The sequence below is a fragment of the Hypomesus transpacificus genome, chromosome 2, assembly GCF_021917145.1.
Source record: "Hypomesus transpacificus isolate Combined female chromosome 2, fHypTra1, whole genome shotgun sequence".
NCBI classification, from domain to species: domain Eukaryota; kingdom Metazoa; phylum Chordata; class Actinopteri; order Osmeriformes; family Osmeridae; genus Hypomesus; species Hypomesus transpacificus.
The window spans coordinates 13495834-13514210 of NC_061061.1; the positions used below are offsets into that span (position 1 = coordinate 13495834).

The 18377-nt window shown below is 40.3% G+C and overlaps 2 protein-coding genes across 3 annotated transcripts; one reads left to right on the top strand and one right to left on the bottom strand.

The window, feature by feature from the left end:
• The first annotated feature begins 3158 nt into the window (after positions 1-3158).
• On the top strand, positions 3159-5601 carry scn1ba (sodium channel, voltage-gated, type I, beta a). The gene is made up of 5 exons (XM_047033733.1): positions 3159-3222; positions 3737-3903; positions 4136-4373; positions 5195-5336; positions 5535-5601. Exons 1-5 carry the CDS (start codon positions 3159-3161, stop codon positions 5599-5601), a joined length of 678 nt encoding a protein of 225 aa, XP_046889689.1.
• Positions 5602-7393: 1792 nt separating this feature from the next.
• Positions 7394-17613, bottom strand: si:dkey-199f5.8 (beta-1,4-galactosyltransferase 3). 2 transcript variants are annotated; one of them, XM_047029848.1, is made up of 7 exons: positions 17488-17613; positions 13803-14995; positions 12734-12969; positions 12408-12595; positions 12151-12273; positions 10737-10841; positions 7394-10550 (listed from the first exon to the last, which is right to left on the bottom strand). In XM_047029848.1, the coding sequence occupies exons 2-7, from the start codon at positions 14107-14109 to the stop codon at positions 10286-10288; spliced, it is 1224 nt and encodes a 407-aa protein (XP_046885804.1). In that variant the 5' UTR covers positions 14110-14995; positions 17488-17613; the 3' UTR covers positions 7394-10285. The 2 variants fall into 2 exon arrangements, with proteins under 2 accessions (XP_046885804.1, XP_046885795.1); XM_047029839.1 differs by having other exon boundaries at positions 17430-17613.
• Positions 17614-18377: the final 764 nt, after the last annotated feature.

Below are 18377 nucleotides of genomic sequence, written 5' to 3' on the forward strand. Positions count from 1 at the left end.
GAATACTGCTTGTTTTGTACTGATCTTTCTACAATAAAAATCATTCTTAAAAAAGAAAATACCACATGCATGGCTAAAAAATAAACACGAGGAGTAATAAAATGTGCATGGTTTACATAAGCGACATTAAGCAATAACATTGGTATGAGTATGTAAAAACATTAGTGGTATTATCATGCAACCTTTATTTTTCCTTTGAAATTGCCTGAATTGTTATTTGTAGCCCTAATCATATTTCTCTGCTTGGACAGAAGATGGTAAAAAATAATGTTGGACATGTTCATTTGATGATCGGTGTTCTAGCCCTAAATGCAACAAAAGTATTATAGCAGTAGGCTCTATCTCACTAATCTAAACATTTATAAACTTTACTGTAATTTGTATAACTCACAGGGAAACAATTCCCATTTTGTTTTTGTCTGGGGAGTGTCACTTTAGCACCTACCTCTTGACCCAATTTTAAACAGCTGAATATAGGCCCTTCAGGAACAACAAGGGCCGAAACCTGAGAATCAGTGTACATGTAAGAGTAGACATCTTGGCTTTGGGTGACACTGACTCAGCCAGGCCTACTCAGACTCGACCAAAAAAAAGAAAATTGGACATTGAAGTGGCTCTCAATCTAGCCTGTCCTTGCTGCTTGCTTATTCGTGCACAGTGAACATCCAAACTATATCCTGTCAGTGGAAGAAAGCCTGAAAGAAGAAACTGTTTCACAGACCACATACCAAGTCTTGCTTCGAGAAGATCTTTGACATTTGTTAGAGAGAAAAACAGTAAAAAGTGAACCCCCTTGGATATTTCTTCTATGGGAGTTTTTGAGCTGACCTGACCCTCTTGGACTAAAGGAAATTAAACCCAACAGACTTGATTGTGTAGCCACATGGACTAGCAGCCAGCCTATTTTTACCTGTTGTCATCCCCTTCTTTGTCTGTGGTGTGTACATGAGTGTGGTGTGTATATGTGTGAGTGTCTATTGGCATCGTCAAGAGTGGCCTCCTGCTTGGCAGTGATGCCTACAGGGAGGATCGTGCTGGTTCCTGTCATACTCCTGGTGCTGCAGTAAGTAATTAATGAATTTCCTTGCAATGGCAGTGCCATCTAGAAAGCCCTGGTACATGTACGCTCTCACTATGTTTCCTGTTGGTGCCCAGACAGGTGGCTACCACTGCTAGCCCTGCAGTGGTTTACTTAATATCAAAGGAGGGGAAGGGAGGGATGGTTGAATCGGTTGGCTGCAATTATCAAAATGGTTGGATCCATTAGTTTTTTTTTTCTCTTAAATTATCTGGGTCGTTTACTAAAAGCATGGGAAGCAGTCAGAAAGTGCCGCTGTTTAGAAAAAGCATGGCCACTATGCTTTGTGGATGGCAAAATGAGAACTTGCACAAAATATGCAAAGGATTGAGTTTGAGAGAAAAAAGAAGCATGCAATTTAGTTGGTGTGGCCAATTGTGCTTGTGTAGCATATGTTAACCTATTGTGTAAATAGGTTAGCATCGTTTTTTAGCAGCAGCTTGATCACTCAGAATTAGCCTTAAGTGACACAAGTAGTATGGAGCCACTTATTAAGAGAAGTGAGTTGAGGAGTAAAATGAGGGTGAATCTAAAAGGTCTATTGAGGAACAATTACTCAGAAGAGTGACACAAAGTGCAATAGATACAGAATGCACTGTAGGGATTACACGTGTGTGACCATAAAAACGACAGGGTCATCCAGACCCATACAAATATTGGATTGCAGCCTGAGAATAGGAGGTTATTATTAATGACTATGGGTCTTCACACTATTCTACATCATGCCTAAAAAAGCAAAACACATACTGAGGCAGTTCTCTTTCTGCTTTAGTTTATTCCTTTTTCCCTCTCTTATTTATCCCTCTTTCCAGGGTAATCCTTTTAAAAACTATATCCTTGTGTATACTGACCTCTGCAGCTGACTACTCATCATGATTAAACATGCAATATTATAAATTAATGTAAACGTTTTGAGCTAGCCTTCTGATTTGTTAAGACTCTGGCATAAATACCTAGCAGTGCGTCATAATTTATTTTCATATAAATTTGTTTTATCTACCAACCAAGTTTTTGTCTCTTTTTTCATCTTACTTTTAATTCCAAATTGCATTTAGTTCTGGGATAAAAAATACTGTGAATGAGCCCAATGGTGAAAATGAAAAGACTATGGATGTGTCAAACAGCAACACAGTGCTATGTTTGTCTTTGTTGGTTAAAATGGAGATGTCTTAGATGTTTCGCATTTTCCCAGATTGTCTGTTGTTGGCCTCAAACATAAATCCCTCAGAGTGTATCCCTCTAATCTGTTTTGTCTTATTTGTTGTGGAACTGAATCTCAGATGCCCCTCATTACACAATGGATGTTGCCAACTACGTGTGATTTTGTCATATTAATATATCTCTGTGCAGTTAAGTGGTAGTTATGTCTTTGGATGAAAGGTACTTACTGTACTCTCATCTCGTGCTGTTGATTGAACAGTCAGCAGCATCAAGTTCTCCCCACTGTGTGTTTTCTCCACTCCATCCAAAATAAAACCTCCCATGACATATGCTATCTTTGTGTATATCTCTCTTTTGTTAAGATAGCTGTGTCATACACCTTTCACACCAAGCGCACAGTCCCATTGAAATGAAGAATGGGCATGTGTCATGTGGTATCATTAATCTTCTACAGCACCAAGGTCTATGCCAAACATTATGTTGCTGTCCTTCGTAGCTGATGTCAAATTGATGTGTTCTTAACTTTCTCTAACCTTCCCTCCATGTTTCCTTCTCTCCACTCTGCAGTGTGTCAGTAAGCATTCAACCTCTCTTTCTGCTTGGTTAGAAATGACTGTTAGTGTGCAAGGATTGTTAACTCTCTCTTACTCTCTCCTTTTTCCTTCCCTTCCTCTCTGTCATCCCCTCATTCTCTGCAGTGAGGCAGAGTTTTTCAGTGTTACTACATTTTTATGCACAGTATTTAATGCAATACCTGACTGTGAAAACTCAACCAAACTACAGTGCAGTTGACTTTGGCAGTCACTGTGCATCTGTCAGATTGTGCACTTTGATTCCTATCCCCCTCCTCCCCCATTTGTACCTGAAAACCCATGCATCTCCAGAGGTCAAAATAGCACAAGATGATTGGTTGAGAGCGATGCAGATGCCTTTATCGAAACTGCCTGGGTGCAGTGTGAGAGAGAAACTCTTGGGAGTTGCAGGTGTGTTACTAGCTAATGACGAGTATGTGACTTTATGACGGCATATATAGAGCATCTATATATGAAATTATATCAACCTGTGGACAGGTTGCCAGGAAAACAGTAGCATTGCTCGATATTGCTTGACGGTTTATTTACCCTTTGCTTTTGGATTGCGGTTACAAGTTTGAGGTGTAATATCAAGAATTAATTAGTCATTCAAAGAACAATAAAAAGCACAATAAACAGGCAGAGAAATTATGAGTGGAAATACAACTAAACTCCCCCCCAAAATGAAGCTATGGTCTGAAATAACAAGCATGTTGTGAGTGACAGAAGCAAGCACACAAAGAAAGATTGATCAGATTTATCTTCACAATCTATTTGTAAAATCAGTTATTCCTTAATTTGGGTACTATTTTATAGTATTCTTAAAGCTAAGAATTACCACCACTTTTGGTGGTCACTTCACTTCGTCTTTCTTCATTGGTATAACCTAAAAACCTAGCATCCTTTCCTGTACTTTCCTCTCCAGCTGGACTGTGCCATTCGGCCTGTGTGGAAGTGGAGTCCGACACGGAGGCAGTGGCTAACAAGGGCTTCAAGATGAGGTGCATCTCCTGTAAGATGAAAAATGAGGTGCCTGCCACTGCCACTGTCGACTGGTACTTCATGGCTAAGGGAGAAAGCAAGTTCACACATGTGAGTCCTGGTCAAATTGATTTTCAAATGTTTCCAAGGGCATGAGACGTCATTTTTTGTAGGTTCCCTTGTAGGCTTTTGCAGAGATAATATATCTATTATAATGTAATATATCTAGAATAAGATGTGAAGCTAATTTGTGTTCTGAGGGGGGCTGAATATGAGGCACCTCTATCAAGTATATCGCACTGTAGTGCAATAGAACCTTTACCCCTCTTTTTCTCCTCCCCAGATTTACAGCTATGAGGATGAGGTGGGTGACATCACGGATGAACGTTTCTACGAGCGCCTGGACTGGAACGGCAGCAAAAGGACCCAGGATCTGCAGGATGGCTCCTTATACATTCTCAATGTGACTTTCAATGACATTGGCACATACCGCTGCTTCTTCAACCGCATCCTCACTTTCCCAAACTATGAGTTCCATACCAACGCCACCAAGATCATCCACATCAACGTGGTGCCACGACGTAAGTAGCCTATTGGCACTCTGTCAGGAGAGACTGTTAAAGATATCATGGTAGCCAGGTTTAATTTGGGCTTTCAAAAGCCTTCCTTAAGGCACTTACAGCAGAATCAACAATCTGGAATGGGTGTTTAGGAATAATAATTGACTCAGACTGTATTTGCTTTTTAGATCATTTGTGGTACATTTAAAAAAGATGTGAATTGGGCTAGAACTGGATGCGTGTTTTGATAGAAGTGGTAAAAAACTACAATACATGATAGAGGTATCATATTAAATTTACAAACATATCTTATTAATAGAATAAACACAAAATATATATTGAAACAAATAAATACACATGGATATAATTTGTTTGGCAACAAAGTCCTGTTTCTGTTGATGTTATTGACAGCAAATTTAAAGGCAAGCTCTTCGGAACTGACAAATGGAACCGGTCCTTCAGTTTGTTCGAAAATCCCCCCTGCAAAAACAAAGGAGAAAGTTGCCTTAGCAATTACACAAACTCTTACTGGGGAGTCAGATGGCTGAGCGGTGAGGGAGTCGGGCTAGTAATCAGAAGGTTACCGGATCGATTCCCCGCCGGGTCAAATGATGTTGTGTCCTTGGGCAAGGCACTTCACCCTACTTGCCTCGGGGAGAATGTCCCTGTACTTACTGTAAGTCGCTCTGGATAAGAGCGTCTGCTAAATGACTAAATGTAAATGTAATTGCACAATTTAGTGTCAAGATATGAATGTACAATGTTATGAGCATGAAATTAGTGAATTAGTTGTAGGTACAAAAAATTATGTAGTAACAAGATGCATGATCCTTCCCCCAAAGTCACCAGGGGCATGGCATCCATATTGTCGGAGGTGATGATGTACGTGTTCCTCATTGCTGTGCAGTTTTGGCTTTTGGTAGAGATGGTTTACTGCTATAGGAAGATAGCAGCTTCTGGGGAAGAGGCCTTGAGAGACAGCGCGTGAGTAGCTTCACAAAAATTCAGCCTCTTATGTATCAATAATTTACCCTTAGTGATATCTACTGAACCGGTCCCTATGAGTGGCTTCTGTTCATACCTCTGTTCACTTTTTCTACTTAACTCTCCCTGTATGTTCTGTTTTTAACATCCTTTTCTTTCACAACTGCTTTCCCTTCTCTCTCTCTCTCTCTCTCTCAGGGCGGAGTACTTAGCTATTACTTTGGAGATTAAAGAAAATTGTGCAGGGGTACAGGTATCAGAGTAGAGCTGGTATGTCTGTTTTCAAACTGTGACTGAAAACTCTGCTCTGTCAATTTTCTTTTTTTTGTCTTCCCATACTCACTTCTGCATAGTTGTTGATTGACTGTTCTTTGTTATCTTTTAAGAAACGGAAGTCCTCGACAACCAGCCAACAACTTTGATGTTCATGTGAGATTTATTTTCAGTGAGACAATGAACAAACTGACCAACATTTTTTATTACAGGTTATGCTGATCTATCAGTTAGATATTAGAGAAAGTTGTAATGAGAAATTTTATTAAATCATCAACATAATACTCTGACACTCTATTCTTTACTTGAATTATCAGAATCATGACAACCTGTCATGGACCATATATTTATAATGGTTGATTCAGAAAAGTTTGCTTATCTATGATTGAATATCCGTATTAAATAGTAAATTATATTAATCCAATACATAAATGTACATAATTAAACACTGAACAGATTAGAAGCATCAATTATATGCACTAGTTGTAATTGTACATATAGGCAATCTTGTTTCTGTCTGACAGCATGTATCTACTAGTCAAAGCACAACTGTTACTAAATGTTTGTCACTTTTCCTTGCAGATCACACTTTTGAAGACAAAACGCATACGCATCACCTTTTGTAGTGTGGGTACTATACAAGTTCAACCTTACTAGCTTTTCTGTCTATCCATAACTACAGTGAATACATAGTTGTAATCAGTAATTATAGAGAATACACACTTAATCAGTGACTATCAATTTTAAATGCATCTTATCGAACAGCAATCTGACCAAGCTGCAAAAGACAAATGGCACATCTACTTGTTTCACTTAGCTGTTCCATCTCCAACAAAGTTACTGATGGTATAAGTTAATCAGTGTTCTATGACAGCATTTTGAAATTACTAACTTTTTGTTTTCCTTTATAAAGTGAGCTCCCCTTTTTTACTTTGCTTGACTAAGAAATGATGCGGGCATTCAGATGGGATTTGAAGACAAAGATGTATTCTTCCCCAGTAACTTATTATTATAAGCATTCTAGTTTATAATTTTATCGTTTTATCTTCAATGTATTCTGACAACTTTAGGATGAGTAGGGCATGTGCCAGTATTTGACTCTTCCATGGGCAATCAGCAGAGATGGCCCAAGGCATAAGCAAACTAAGATGCTGCTTAGGGCCCCTGTGACCACCAGAGGGCCCCCAAGAGCACAAAATTATAGCTTAATAAAAATAAAAATACATAAATATATAATTATGCCCCTCGGCATCACCAAGGGGCCCCCAAATCAATTTTGCTTAATGTCCCATAAAGGCTTGGGCGGGCCCTGGCAGTCAGACATGATAACCTCCTGGTAAAGAGGAAGAGGTAATACACAAGTGGTGTTTCACATTGACCGGTTATCAGGACACCAGTCTGACTATTAGTTTATGATGGTAGCAATTTTTTGCTAACCAACATATCTTGTTATGCCAGACAACGGTCTCTCTGACTGAGTCTTGTCAGTGATTTGAAGGATATCACTGTACAATTAACAGGCGACTAAGCTGTTAAATTAACTCCAAGATAATTCTCCAGGATCCGAACGGTGAAATTCCACAATAAATTATATTCATAAATTTAAAAAATGCATGATGTGTGTAGAACATTTCTGATCAGCTCAACAAACTAGGGAGACTCCCTCTGGACTGAGCACCAACAATGTTGTAATATCATTCTGTCCCACTGTGTAGATGTGGTTATGTTGCTTCCTAACGCCAACATACTCTCAAATTAAAGTTTACTGTTGCATTGTGTGTACTTTATTCAAAAAAAATCTTTCACAAAACAGATGATGGATTAATTCTCAAATTACATAAAATTATCATAGCTATACCCATATTCATACCCAAAGTACATTTGAACTATGTAGCTACAGAGACAGTAAGTGGGACTTGGGTCTATAGTGCCACAACATTGAAAATATAGAGTCAAGTAGTACTTTATTAATCCAAAGCAAAAAAATGCAGTTATTGCAATGATGGGATGTGTTGGGACTCCTGCAGCCAGAAGGGTTACCCCTTTATCCATCCCGCGGTGCTTCTTCGCCCCTCGCTCCCCAGCGGTGTTAAGACCTCCCTCTTCAAGTACACGCCTCTCAGTCACCGCAGTCCTTCTGACATGCTCTGAAATTCAAACCTTTCCTGATCACTTAACCAAATATTAAGTATCTCTCAAACGGATGACTGGTGGCCATATGCAACGTATCACACATTTCCTTATACGGGCCATGAGTGTGCCACGTGACCCACACTGAAGAGAGCAACTAGTCAGACCTGAGGGGGTCCGTTATAGTAAAAGACAAAACAGGGTATTCATACCTAAAAGCTTAGGCTGAATTTAAAACATTGCATGTTCTAAAAACACAAGTGTCTGAGTCATAATTTCTTTATTATTCATTATATAAGGCCACTCTGGACTGTGCAGATTTCATTAAGAAACTATAGCAAAAAAGTCACACTATCCTGAACTGTAAATCAACATCCCTGTGGAGTGTTGGTCACACTAACAATGAACTAAAGAGCACACACATACAGCAAACATAGTTGCTTAATCTGTTCAAATATATAGAGCGGATTAAGCATCCTTAACCACACCTAAATTTGAACACATTTTTTGGGGCATATCCGTGTTGATTTATCAGACCGGCCTACCAAGGCTTTAGTTGTATGCATAAGTTTGGCCTCCATTTGAGATAATTTGCCTTTTAAAACCTTACATACTGAATTTAGTCTTAGTCCTCTACACACAATATCACATATAAACAAAGTAAAAACATAACATTCATAGGTCAGACTTCTGGAAGTTAACACATGGAAGATATGTCTGCCAAGTACTAAACACGATTTAAATAATGTTTCAAAACAATAAACATTTTGTAAATTTGGATTTCAAGTCATAAGGTTTAGAACGGCTCATTATTTTTGAAAGGGTTCACAAACTTTTGCATACAGCTGTATGTGTTATGCATATTTGTTATGCATATTCAGATTACATACAAACTGGTAATGCTGTTGAATGAATTCAGGCTGAAATGTTGTGAAAAGTGGACTATTTTAAACAAATGTAGTTTTTATACGTTTCCATAACGTGTCACAGGTAAATAGAACAACGGACTGGAGACAAGCCATTAACATGCATAGATAAAACATTGAAGAAAAAAACAAGAAAAAAACCCAATGAAATAATGGACAGCATTGCTTGCAACGTCATTTGTTACCATTTTGACTGATTTGCCTATTATATAGCAGCACTTTCTCCGTAATAGGAGTCAAAAGGAATGCTGCGGTTGCTTTACAAAGAAACCCAAACATGCAAACAGCGTTGATGTAAATGAAAAAATTATAAAGAAAATATTTTTTAGCTTTCAAAGCACATTGGTTGCATGGCATGAAGTTGTCGACAGCTAACTGGCAAATATATGTGTCACAATGTTCCCTTATTACAGTACTTCCCTTATGTACTGGCCACAAGTCAACCATGCCCATTACTAGACTTCATCCCTACTTGTCAGCAAATTCTGTCAGTAAATTCCACACCGTAAAATTAAAGAAAACGTAATGTGGCATTGGACTTCATTAACGGAGATGCACTAATCTAAAGAGACTGAAAGTAAAAGTCATTAGGCAAAAGACTGCAATCGACTTCTTCCACCTGATTATTATAAATCAGTGCTGATAAATTAATCATTTGAGGAGAGATTAAATGTTTAAACCAGCATAACATAACTAAACTAAGATGTAATAAAGTGTCTTATTGATCTCATGGAATTAAACAAAAAATAACAGCATACACCAGTAAACAATGAAGTACACAATAGATAGCCTGCTCATCGGAAGGCAAATCATTGATAATTTTTACCCAAGCCCACTCTTACAAAGGCAATATTTATTTATTTTTAAACATAGAAAATACCATGGTTGTAGATGGAGAAGATGATAAGGAAAAACATGCTGTTTTGATTGTACTGTACTGACAACCATAAAGAGCAAATGAGCTGTATGTCTGCACTATTGTGTTAACAGGAAGGTTGAAATGACATATCCTCTTTGATACGAGGAACTGCAACTGCATTAGGCTGCAACTCAAGACACCCCACAGCATGGTTCCAAAAGTCAGAATTCACCACATTTGCTACAGTATCAAACTTCTACGCTATAAAAATAACAAATGCTATTGAATTTTTGAAAAAACACAACAATCCCTCTACCACCTATAATCGTACAAAATATAAGGTAATTGTGTGAGGACAAAAAAAAAAAAAAATGTATTCTAAGGCAACTTCAGGTTCAAAAAGTGGCTGTTTAACTGCGCTGCAGAGAAATAAACACAGGCAAAGTCAGTTTGTCCTCTACTGTTCCCTTAACAACCCACAGCAGAGTAGTCATCAATGGCCAGTAGTAGAGTCAGGGTGAGGTGACCCCAATCCCTCTTTCATCTTGATACAACTGACGGTGTAAGTTGCAGTTTTTCAATTACAGAAAACTACAGAAAAGGCAATGTGTCTATCATGGAATCCAGCACACCAAGGGAAAAGTTTTTGATAGGAGTCAGTGGTCAAGAAAAGGACAGGTTTTTTTCAAGGTAACAGGCATGTCCCACACACCAGGTAATAAGTCACAGGTGTAATGGGATATAGATTTGGGGGTAGGAGTTCAGGGGTGTTGGCTCTTTGGTTGGTCCTGTTTGGGTTTGACAGGGGGCTTGGCTGGAACCTTGGTGGAGAGTTTGACTGGAGGCTTAGCTGGGGTTTTCGCAGGAGTGTTGGATAATTGGGTGGCATGCAGACCGGCCTCAGTGCCGATGTTAACGCTGATGTTAGTATAGAGGGGCAAGTAGTCACGCATTAACACCTTATAATCTGCAGTGTTCATGCCATCCAGCTTCCAGGTTTGTCGTGTCTTGGCCAACATGTTGAACCTGGTCCCAAGAAGGGAGAGAGAACCGTTAAAGACCAAGGGGACAGTGAGACATCCACATTTACAGTCATGACCAAAACTATATATACATTTTTCAATGTCCCCACATTTATTTCATTGTTAACATTGCATAACCTGTTGGTTTTACAACATAATATATATGCTTAAAGAAAGACAGACACTGTACCTCCTAGGGTTCACGTCGTTTCCCTTGTCCAGTTTGTGTTTGATCATCTTGTAGCGACCCACTTTCAGCGACGGTCGTTTGATATACATTCCTCCCAATGAAACTCTGATGGCCAGAAACAAGCCAGAAGGCAAGAGGAATGAGAAGTAACCATTTAAATTAAACAGGTGAAATATGGGATTTTAAATTGACTTTACAATATCATACTACGGATAAAATATCAACATACTGTATGGCAAGTTACTGTATCTCAGTGTGTTACCCTTTCGGAATGCTGAGTTTGTATCTATTTCTGGTGCTTCTACCTGAGATGTCAGATCTGCACTTCGGCAACCAGTGTGCAAATTCAGAGTTCAGAAGTGATCTGGCAAACTTTAGACTCAGTCTCTCACGCCTTTCAGCTAGAGTAGTAAGGCCCAGGTGTGCTAGTGCATCTGTATATCCAGGGTAGGCACGGCCCATGATGATTCGGCAGGCTCTCTTTTGAATCCTTTCCAACTGGTCAACTCGTTAGTCCAGGGATCGAGATGGACACAGCATACTCGAGTAGGGGCCGGATGTATCCCGTGTAAATCACCAATAATTCAATAGATGATAGGCTGAACTTTGAGACGCTTGAGAATGAACAGCTTTCTTGCTGCTTGTGCTGACATATGCTTGACTTGCTCATCCCAACACAGTTGAATACTGTACGTAGGCCAAGTATTTTCACACAGGGAACAGCTGACAAAGTTGAGGAGTTGATTTGCAGCGGAGGGAACGGTGCAAATCAACTCCTCAACTTTGTCAGCTGTTCTGCTAACTTGTTTACAGTATAGTTATCAAATATTTGTGGGTTATCTGCAGGTTTACCACAAATATTTTTATAGGATTTGTGCTGGTTTTGGATTCCTACAATGTGATCTGCATCGTTGAAATGCATTTTTTCTGAGTTTTGGATACTGTGTTGGAATTCCACCATGCCAAGACAAAAGGTACCAGGTGCACACTGGAGTCAACTACCCCCACAACCTTCAATGGGTAACCTACCTCCCTACCCATACAAATGATAACAAGCAGTCTCATGTTATTCTGACCTCTTTCCTGAATCAGGATCTTCAAGAAGCCTAAGCAAGGAAGACAAACCTGTCCAGAATTACATTGTTTCCGGCTGTCCACACTTCACAAGTTCCTTTTTGATTTCCTTCTAACCTTCTCCACTACATTTTTGGTGGTTTTGTCTTCTGTGCTGCGCCACATCCAGTGTCACACCCTCTAATGACTGCTTAAACCACAGCACTTGACACCAGCTTTTACCAACCTGAACAAAGCCGAACAAAGTACTGTTCTCTAGAGGACTAATACCAGCAATAAAGAATATTCATTAGACATGGTACAAAAGAAATACTGCAGATTATATTTTACTAAGACTCACCTAATGCCAATGTCGTCATCCTCTCCTCCCCAGCCCCAGTAGTTGTTGGGGAAACCGTTCATTTTAAGGTAGTGCAGAGGTGACAATGCAGACACTCCTCCAAAATACATCTTGTATGGAAGCCTGAAAAAAGACAACACATGAAATAGACAGAGGAGCTGTTGAAACTGTTGAGTAAAAAGACCAAATGGCAAACATCAAATGGGTGAAAGCAGAAAGAGAGGTTAGAAAGCAAATAATGGGGGCATAAAACTAACTTGTAGCCAAACTTATCCATAGCGATGGCGGCATGCTTGGGCTGGGAGTCACACACGTATGTGTTGCGGTCATCTTCTGGTATAAGGTCCACATCGTGGAAGAAGAGGCAATCCCAGTCCTCCTCCCTCATAGCCTCGCGAAAGCCCACGTTCATCAGCTTTGCTCGGTTGAACGTATAGTTCCCAGCCTACAACACAACAGCAGCACAGCAGGGTGAAGACATGACCTTTCTTGCTGCGAATGGCAGATGGTCAAATAAGAGCAATTTCGTCAGTCTAAAATGTGTCCTTCTTTAGTAGACTCTGCGTGTTTGTGTGCGTCTCACCTGGTGGATGACATAGATGCCATAGTTGAGCTGTTGCCGCTGCAGGAATGGATGCAAGTAATAGAGTAGGAATTTTAAGTGGTGTTCACGGTTCCTATGAGGAATAATGATGGCAGTTCGATGTTGCGCCTCACAGTCTGGCGGCCTGTACCGACCCCCACGGACCACTAGTGGATTCTTCCTCTGTACTTCAGCAAAAGTTAACCCCGAAGGGAAGTGGACATGGATTGGCCCACCTGGTAAGATACAGGGAATAACTGTCAGTTCTGTATAAGTTCCCATTTCGGTATTTAAAAGTATAACCAAACATGAATTAGACTTCTCAGGTTTTTCTCAAGCTATTTTACAGAAGCAGAAAAACACCATGTATAAACACTTAAGGAGAATTCCAGTTTTAAAATAAGCGTTCTATAAAATCAGAATGTGAAACAATTGCAGGATGGAAAAACCTTCAAATAAACAGAATACAAAAACAGTTGTGGATGGCCATAAAATACATTAGTATTCTTGTGTGGTAAGCCACATCCAAATAATACAAAATTATTTCTGCCGTGGTGATGGCTCTGATGGCCTCAATTCCTACTCTGTGTCCTTTCTATGTAGTCACAAAGTGTAGAAGCTATTACCAGCAGTTGTTCCAGAATAATATTGCCACTTGTCCTTTTTCATTTTGATAATAATAAGTTAGAGTATGCAAGCACACACACATTTGTTTTGCTAGTTCGAATGAGTCGCAAAAACCTAAATAATCAGGCCGATGTCCAACTAGCTTGTAAAAACAAGATGGGAGAAGTTCTATAAGTTTCAGCACAAACAATGTTGAACCAAGAGAAGGAAAATTCCCAGTTGTCAAACCTGTTTGGCACCTGTATTGACTCTTTCCTGGATGGTGATTCAATACTCTCACCAACCTTGTCTATTGTTTTTCCCTGATGCATGGGTGGAAAATCCTTCTACAGTTTCAGGTGTCAACTCCAAGGTACTGTTGTCCATCCTCAACAAGCAACAAACAAGAAGGACAAGGCAGGGCCTGGTAACTTTACACTGGGAAAACATGTGGTTAACTCACCAATGAGAGGGGATGTCTTTGGGCAGAAGGGCATGTCCTCAATTCCGGTCTGAACCCTGGCCAGCAAGGATAGGTTGGCGTACACATCAGCCCCTACACCTGCCCTTGATCCTGCCAAGACATCTGGCCCGCTGGTGTTGTTGCAGCCCTGGGATAACCCACCGCCACTGCTATCAGGTTTGCGGAAGATGCGGATGAAGTAGGTGACCCTTTTCTGGTAGCCCTCACGAGAGAGCAGTGCCATAACAACTAACTGGATGCCCAGGAACATGAACAAGTAGCGCCATTTGGACTGGATTGTGATCATGTTAGCGAAAGAGTGCCACGGCAACAGAGGAGGAAGTGGTTTTCACTGGTTGGTCAGCTGACTGGTTGGTTGGTGCTGGTGACTAACAGTCAACTATACCACAATAAAGGAAGTTTTACTGTAAACACAGAGTCCATAATGTGTGCAGCTGTTGAATATGGCACAGATGTGCTGAATCACATTGATAAGTTTTAGGTCCTTTACAAAAATGTTACAGCAATGTTCTCATATGGGAGTGTGGCAAAATGAAAAAAGATCCAAAAGGCACTTTGGGTTTACTGATAAATGGAGAAAGCACAAGTGAGGTTTAGAGAGACTATATCCAAAAATGCACATAAAGTTTGTCACTTATATTTCAATCCCATTATCCACCACAGGTTGAGATGCTGTCTGTCTGGTAGTCCTGTGGGTGACTGGCACAATGTGATGTTGGTGGTGATGCCAGCTCAACATTCTGCAACTTCCCTCAGTGTGATTATGTCAGTGGTCCATTCCACCATGGTTGAAACTCTTCTAGTTTAAAGGCTGTCAGTTTGCTTGTGCGATCTTGTACTGCTTTCTGCTGTCCTCAGGAGAGGTGGGAGCATATGCAGGAGTCCGAAGGACTACAGCTTCCAATCATTTGCTGGCTGGCTTGAAAGCTAGAGCCATGTGGAGTGGGCCGTATTGACCACGGGAGGAGTAATCAAAAGATATGAGATGAAAAAGAGAGGAAAGGGGAGAGCAGGGTGGTTGTTGGGGGAGGGGAGAGGGAGGGAGGGAGGGGTCTGCCACCTGGGACTATTGTCGCATTCTAGTACACTACACAGCAAAGAGGCTTCCAGTTGTACAGGATGTTCCACCCAACCGGATCTCCAGGGTCTGGACTAATCACACAAAGACAAATCTGAAAGACATAAAAGACAGGAGTAAATTGCAAATGATTTATCTTGCCAATTATCAATCTTTTTAGGTGATTTACAACACAATATTATATATGCTTGTTTTCCAAGTAACAACATGCCCAAGTAGAGCCTGGACAGCCAGGTCTGATGTGGGCCCCAATATAAATCCACTTCCAGACTGAGGCCCTTTGTTAAGAGCAGGGAAAAAGACAGCAAGACTGCCTTCCCTACAACTCCTGTTAAAATGGTCTGTTGTAGTCACACTCACACCTACAAATCCAGGCTACTTAAAACTGCCAATCCTAATCCCACTCAAGAGAAGCCCTGGATTTGCAGATTGAGAGATTCAAAAAATTGGATTAACGTGGATCCAACACAGTTGTTCATTGAGGCTGTTATTTAGGCCATGCTATCCATACCTCGATGAATGGGTCACTAAATAAAACCGTTTTAGATTTAATGCTGTAGTGCAGAGGTCTTCAACCTTGGTCCTCAGGGACCCCCTGTCCTGCATGATTTAGATGTTTCCCTGCTCCAACACACCTGATTCAAATGAATGGGTCGTTATCTAGTTATGCAGAAGCCTTTTAACGACAACAGGAGCTGTTCGGACCAATCAAATTGTCAGGGTGGGCTTTGATGGACAGATGATCAACAGTAACGTAATCAACCACGTCACCAAAGAGCACTTGGGTTGAATTCGTTTTCAACAAACATACTACGTTGCTCTGATTGGTTGTAGGTATATCCAATTGAGCGAAGAGGCATTTTTATTACGAGTTCAGTTGAAACACACCCCATACTCGCAGCCCAACGGAGCGGTTTCAGACTCATATTCTGACTCGAATTATGAGTATGACAACGCCAGGCTAGATTGTGGCTCCAGACCAGATAGCTAGCATTGAACTAAATGAGACCACTTCACATATATATATATATATATACACACACACACACACACACACACACACACACACACACACGTTGGATGTTGCCACTAGGGCATACCCACTAATGCTAACAGTCTATATAGTGCAATGCCAGTTCATTGCTAGTGCTGTTGGTACATGGCTCTCCAGCGGTTACCTGGGCTCTGAGTCCACTGGGACAAGCTGCTGAGTAGAACCAAAACAACCTCCTCTCACACTTCTTCTGGAGTGACACTTAGTAGAGCACTGCTACAGTGCATGTAGCCTTCTACTACTTCACTTAATATTGTTCAATGCATGGATGGTGTTATGGGTATTTTAGGAGGGAGGAATACGTAAACAATACTTAAGAATATCAGTCATAAACTAACATCCCCTTTTGTTCATACAAAGTGTCACTCGACACTATTCACTGTTGTCTTTACGGTAAGGAGTAGCCTACCTGAAAAATACAACATTGAACGAAGGTGAAACATAGGAGAAAGAAATGCGCAATTGACTGGAAAAAAATGATAATTTGGGAATTTTTGTAATAGTATTTATTTTTTAATTCCCAAATATCACTCCATGTAAACTAGGCTACCTGGAAATATGTTTTGCTAAATCGACAACTATACTAAATGAACAGAAAAACTGGGAAGAACAATACACTTTTAAGTTACCAAAAATCATTTTTGCTTCGATCATTAATGCCATCAGCTTTCAGCGCAGAAGCTACAACTAACTAGCCAAGCACATTAAAGTATAATTAATCATTATCAAAGCTATCTCGTTGCTCATGATCATTGAACTATGCACTTTTGTAAAGCTCTCTCTTGGAAATCGCTTTGGATAAAAGCGTCTGCTAAATGAATACATGTATATGTAAATGACTGGTGGTGACCAAAGCAAAAACAACTGGGACTGTCACACCCCACCAATATAGCAATTGCTAAAGGACTACAGTACATTTCCTTCGACGAATCGACAAGTACACAGTACAGTAGTAGTATGGATCCGTGAACCTGGGTTCTAGTTCTGGATGCTAAACCATTGCGCCACATGTCTATTTCTCTCTGTTGCCAAGCTCTTTAAAATACTAGCTAGTTAGCTATGCTACGACATGATAACCACAGTCAGAATAAATATCATGATATTTATGATGTCCAACGTTCGAAAGCATGTGAGAAAGAAGCAAGAGTTTTGCTTTGACACAGAACTATCATCAGCTGTGTCAGGCAACAGCTGTGCACCAGCAACAACGCCTGTACTAACCTAGGTCTGTCTCGAGAGGCTAGTTAGCTAGCTAACATGGCAGTGTAATAAACGTCTTAACTATCCATATTAGCTATGGCTTATGTTTTTTGTCAAAATAGTATGACAATAGAAATGCAATGACTATCAATGTTACCCCTTTAGAAGTCGACATCGTCGCCCAGGTTCCAAGGAAGAGTACGCTAGTGCTACCCGAACGCTAGCTAGGTGTACGAGAAAGGGAAAGCCATGCCATGACGCATTGGCAGCTTACCAAGGTGTTAGCAGTTTATTTCCTCGAAGCTTTTCTTGTTTTTCTCTCCAAGACTCACCCCTTCTTGCAAACGGCGTAACTTATGTAGAACTTCAGTTTCACACTCTCTGATCCGTGCGCTTATTAAGAAGTTGAAACGGGCACTGTGTCGTTAAGAAGGAACTAAGCAGGAAGTAGTGCTGCGCTTCTATATCCTTCTTTGATTCACACATCGGCATCAGGTGCTAAGCACGATTCGAACGACTCGTTCGAACGACTCTATGTAATTCCTGTAGACTCATAATTATTTTTCCAATTGAGTCATTCACTTGACTCATTTGTACTACATTGTTCTACCAACATCGAACACAACGATTGTGTACATTATTGTAGCAAAATAATAAGCAAAAATGGCATGCAGCTAGCTAACCACAGACTTTTAACTCCAAAAACTTTTTTATTGTATTATTCAATTGAAAGGGAATGTGATTCAATTCCAGAACGCGTTGAGTCAGAAGACGGAGTTAGTTCCGTATCAGATTCCATTTGAATGGATTACCCTAAATAATACATTTTTTGCAACTCTGAGTGAGGGGCGGTATCGTGCTCGGATCGTGACGTGGAAGTGGTCGTATCTCAGTTGTGTCAATTTTTCCGGGCGAAACTTATGATTGTCATTGTCCTGCTATTTGTATGTTTACTTTGACTGGCCCATTCTAGTGTTTAATCCACTAATGCACTAGTAAACAGTCACGAATTTGTGCAACGTGTGTAGGGGGTGGGGGAAAACTAGAATCTCTGGATTAGTTCGTCACAGTTCGTAATGTTAACTTAATTCCTCTAGGGGGCACATTTACATCACAGTCCTGTACGTGCTTTTAGGCAATCAGCTACAGATTTTTTGACCAGTTTCCATTATGCTAGGGGGCGAACTGGTATTGCAGATGTGAGCAGGGGCATGAAGCACCC

What these genes read in the sequence shown, in the direction of transcription:
- scn1ba (XM_047033733.1), top strand. Translation starts at nt 3,159, where the DNA reads ATGCAGATGCCTTTATCGAAACTGCCTGGGTGCAGTGTGAGAGAGAAA. An exon ending in GAAACTCTTGGGAGTTGCAG is followed by an intron (nt 3,223 to 3,736) that starts GTGTGTTACTAG and finishes TTTCCTCTCCAG; the next exon opens with CTGGACTGTGCCATTCGGCC. An exon ending in GAGGCCTTGAGAGACAGCGC is followed by an intron (nt 5,337 to 5,534) that starts GTGAGTAGCTTC and finishes TCTCTCTCTCAG; the next exon opens with GGCGGAGTACTTAGCTATTA.
- si:dkey-199f5.8 (XM_047029848.1), bottom strand. Translation starts at nt 14,109, where the DNA reads ATGATCACAATCCAGTCCAAATGGCGCTACTTGTTCATGTTCCTGGGC. An exon ending in AAAGACATCCCCTCTCATTG is followed by an intron (nt 12,970 to 13,802) that starts GTGAGTTAACCA and finishes GTATCTTACCAG; the next exon opens with GTGGGCCAATCCATGTCCAC. An exon ending in ATGGATAAGTTTGGCTACAA is followed by an intron (nt 12,274 to 12,407) that starts GTTAGTTTTATG and finishes GTCTTTTTTCAG; the next exon opens with GCTTCCATACAAGATGTATT.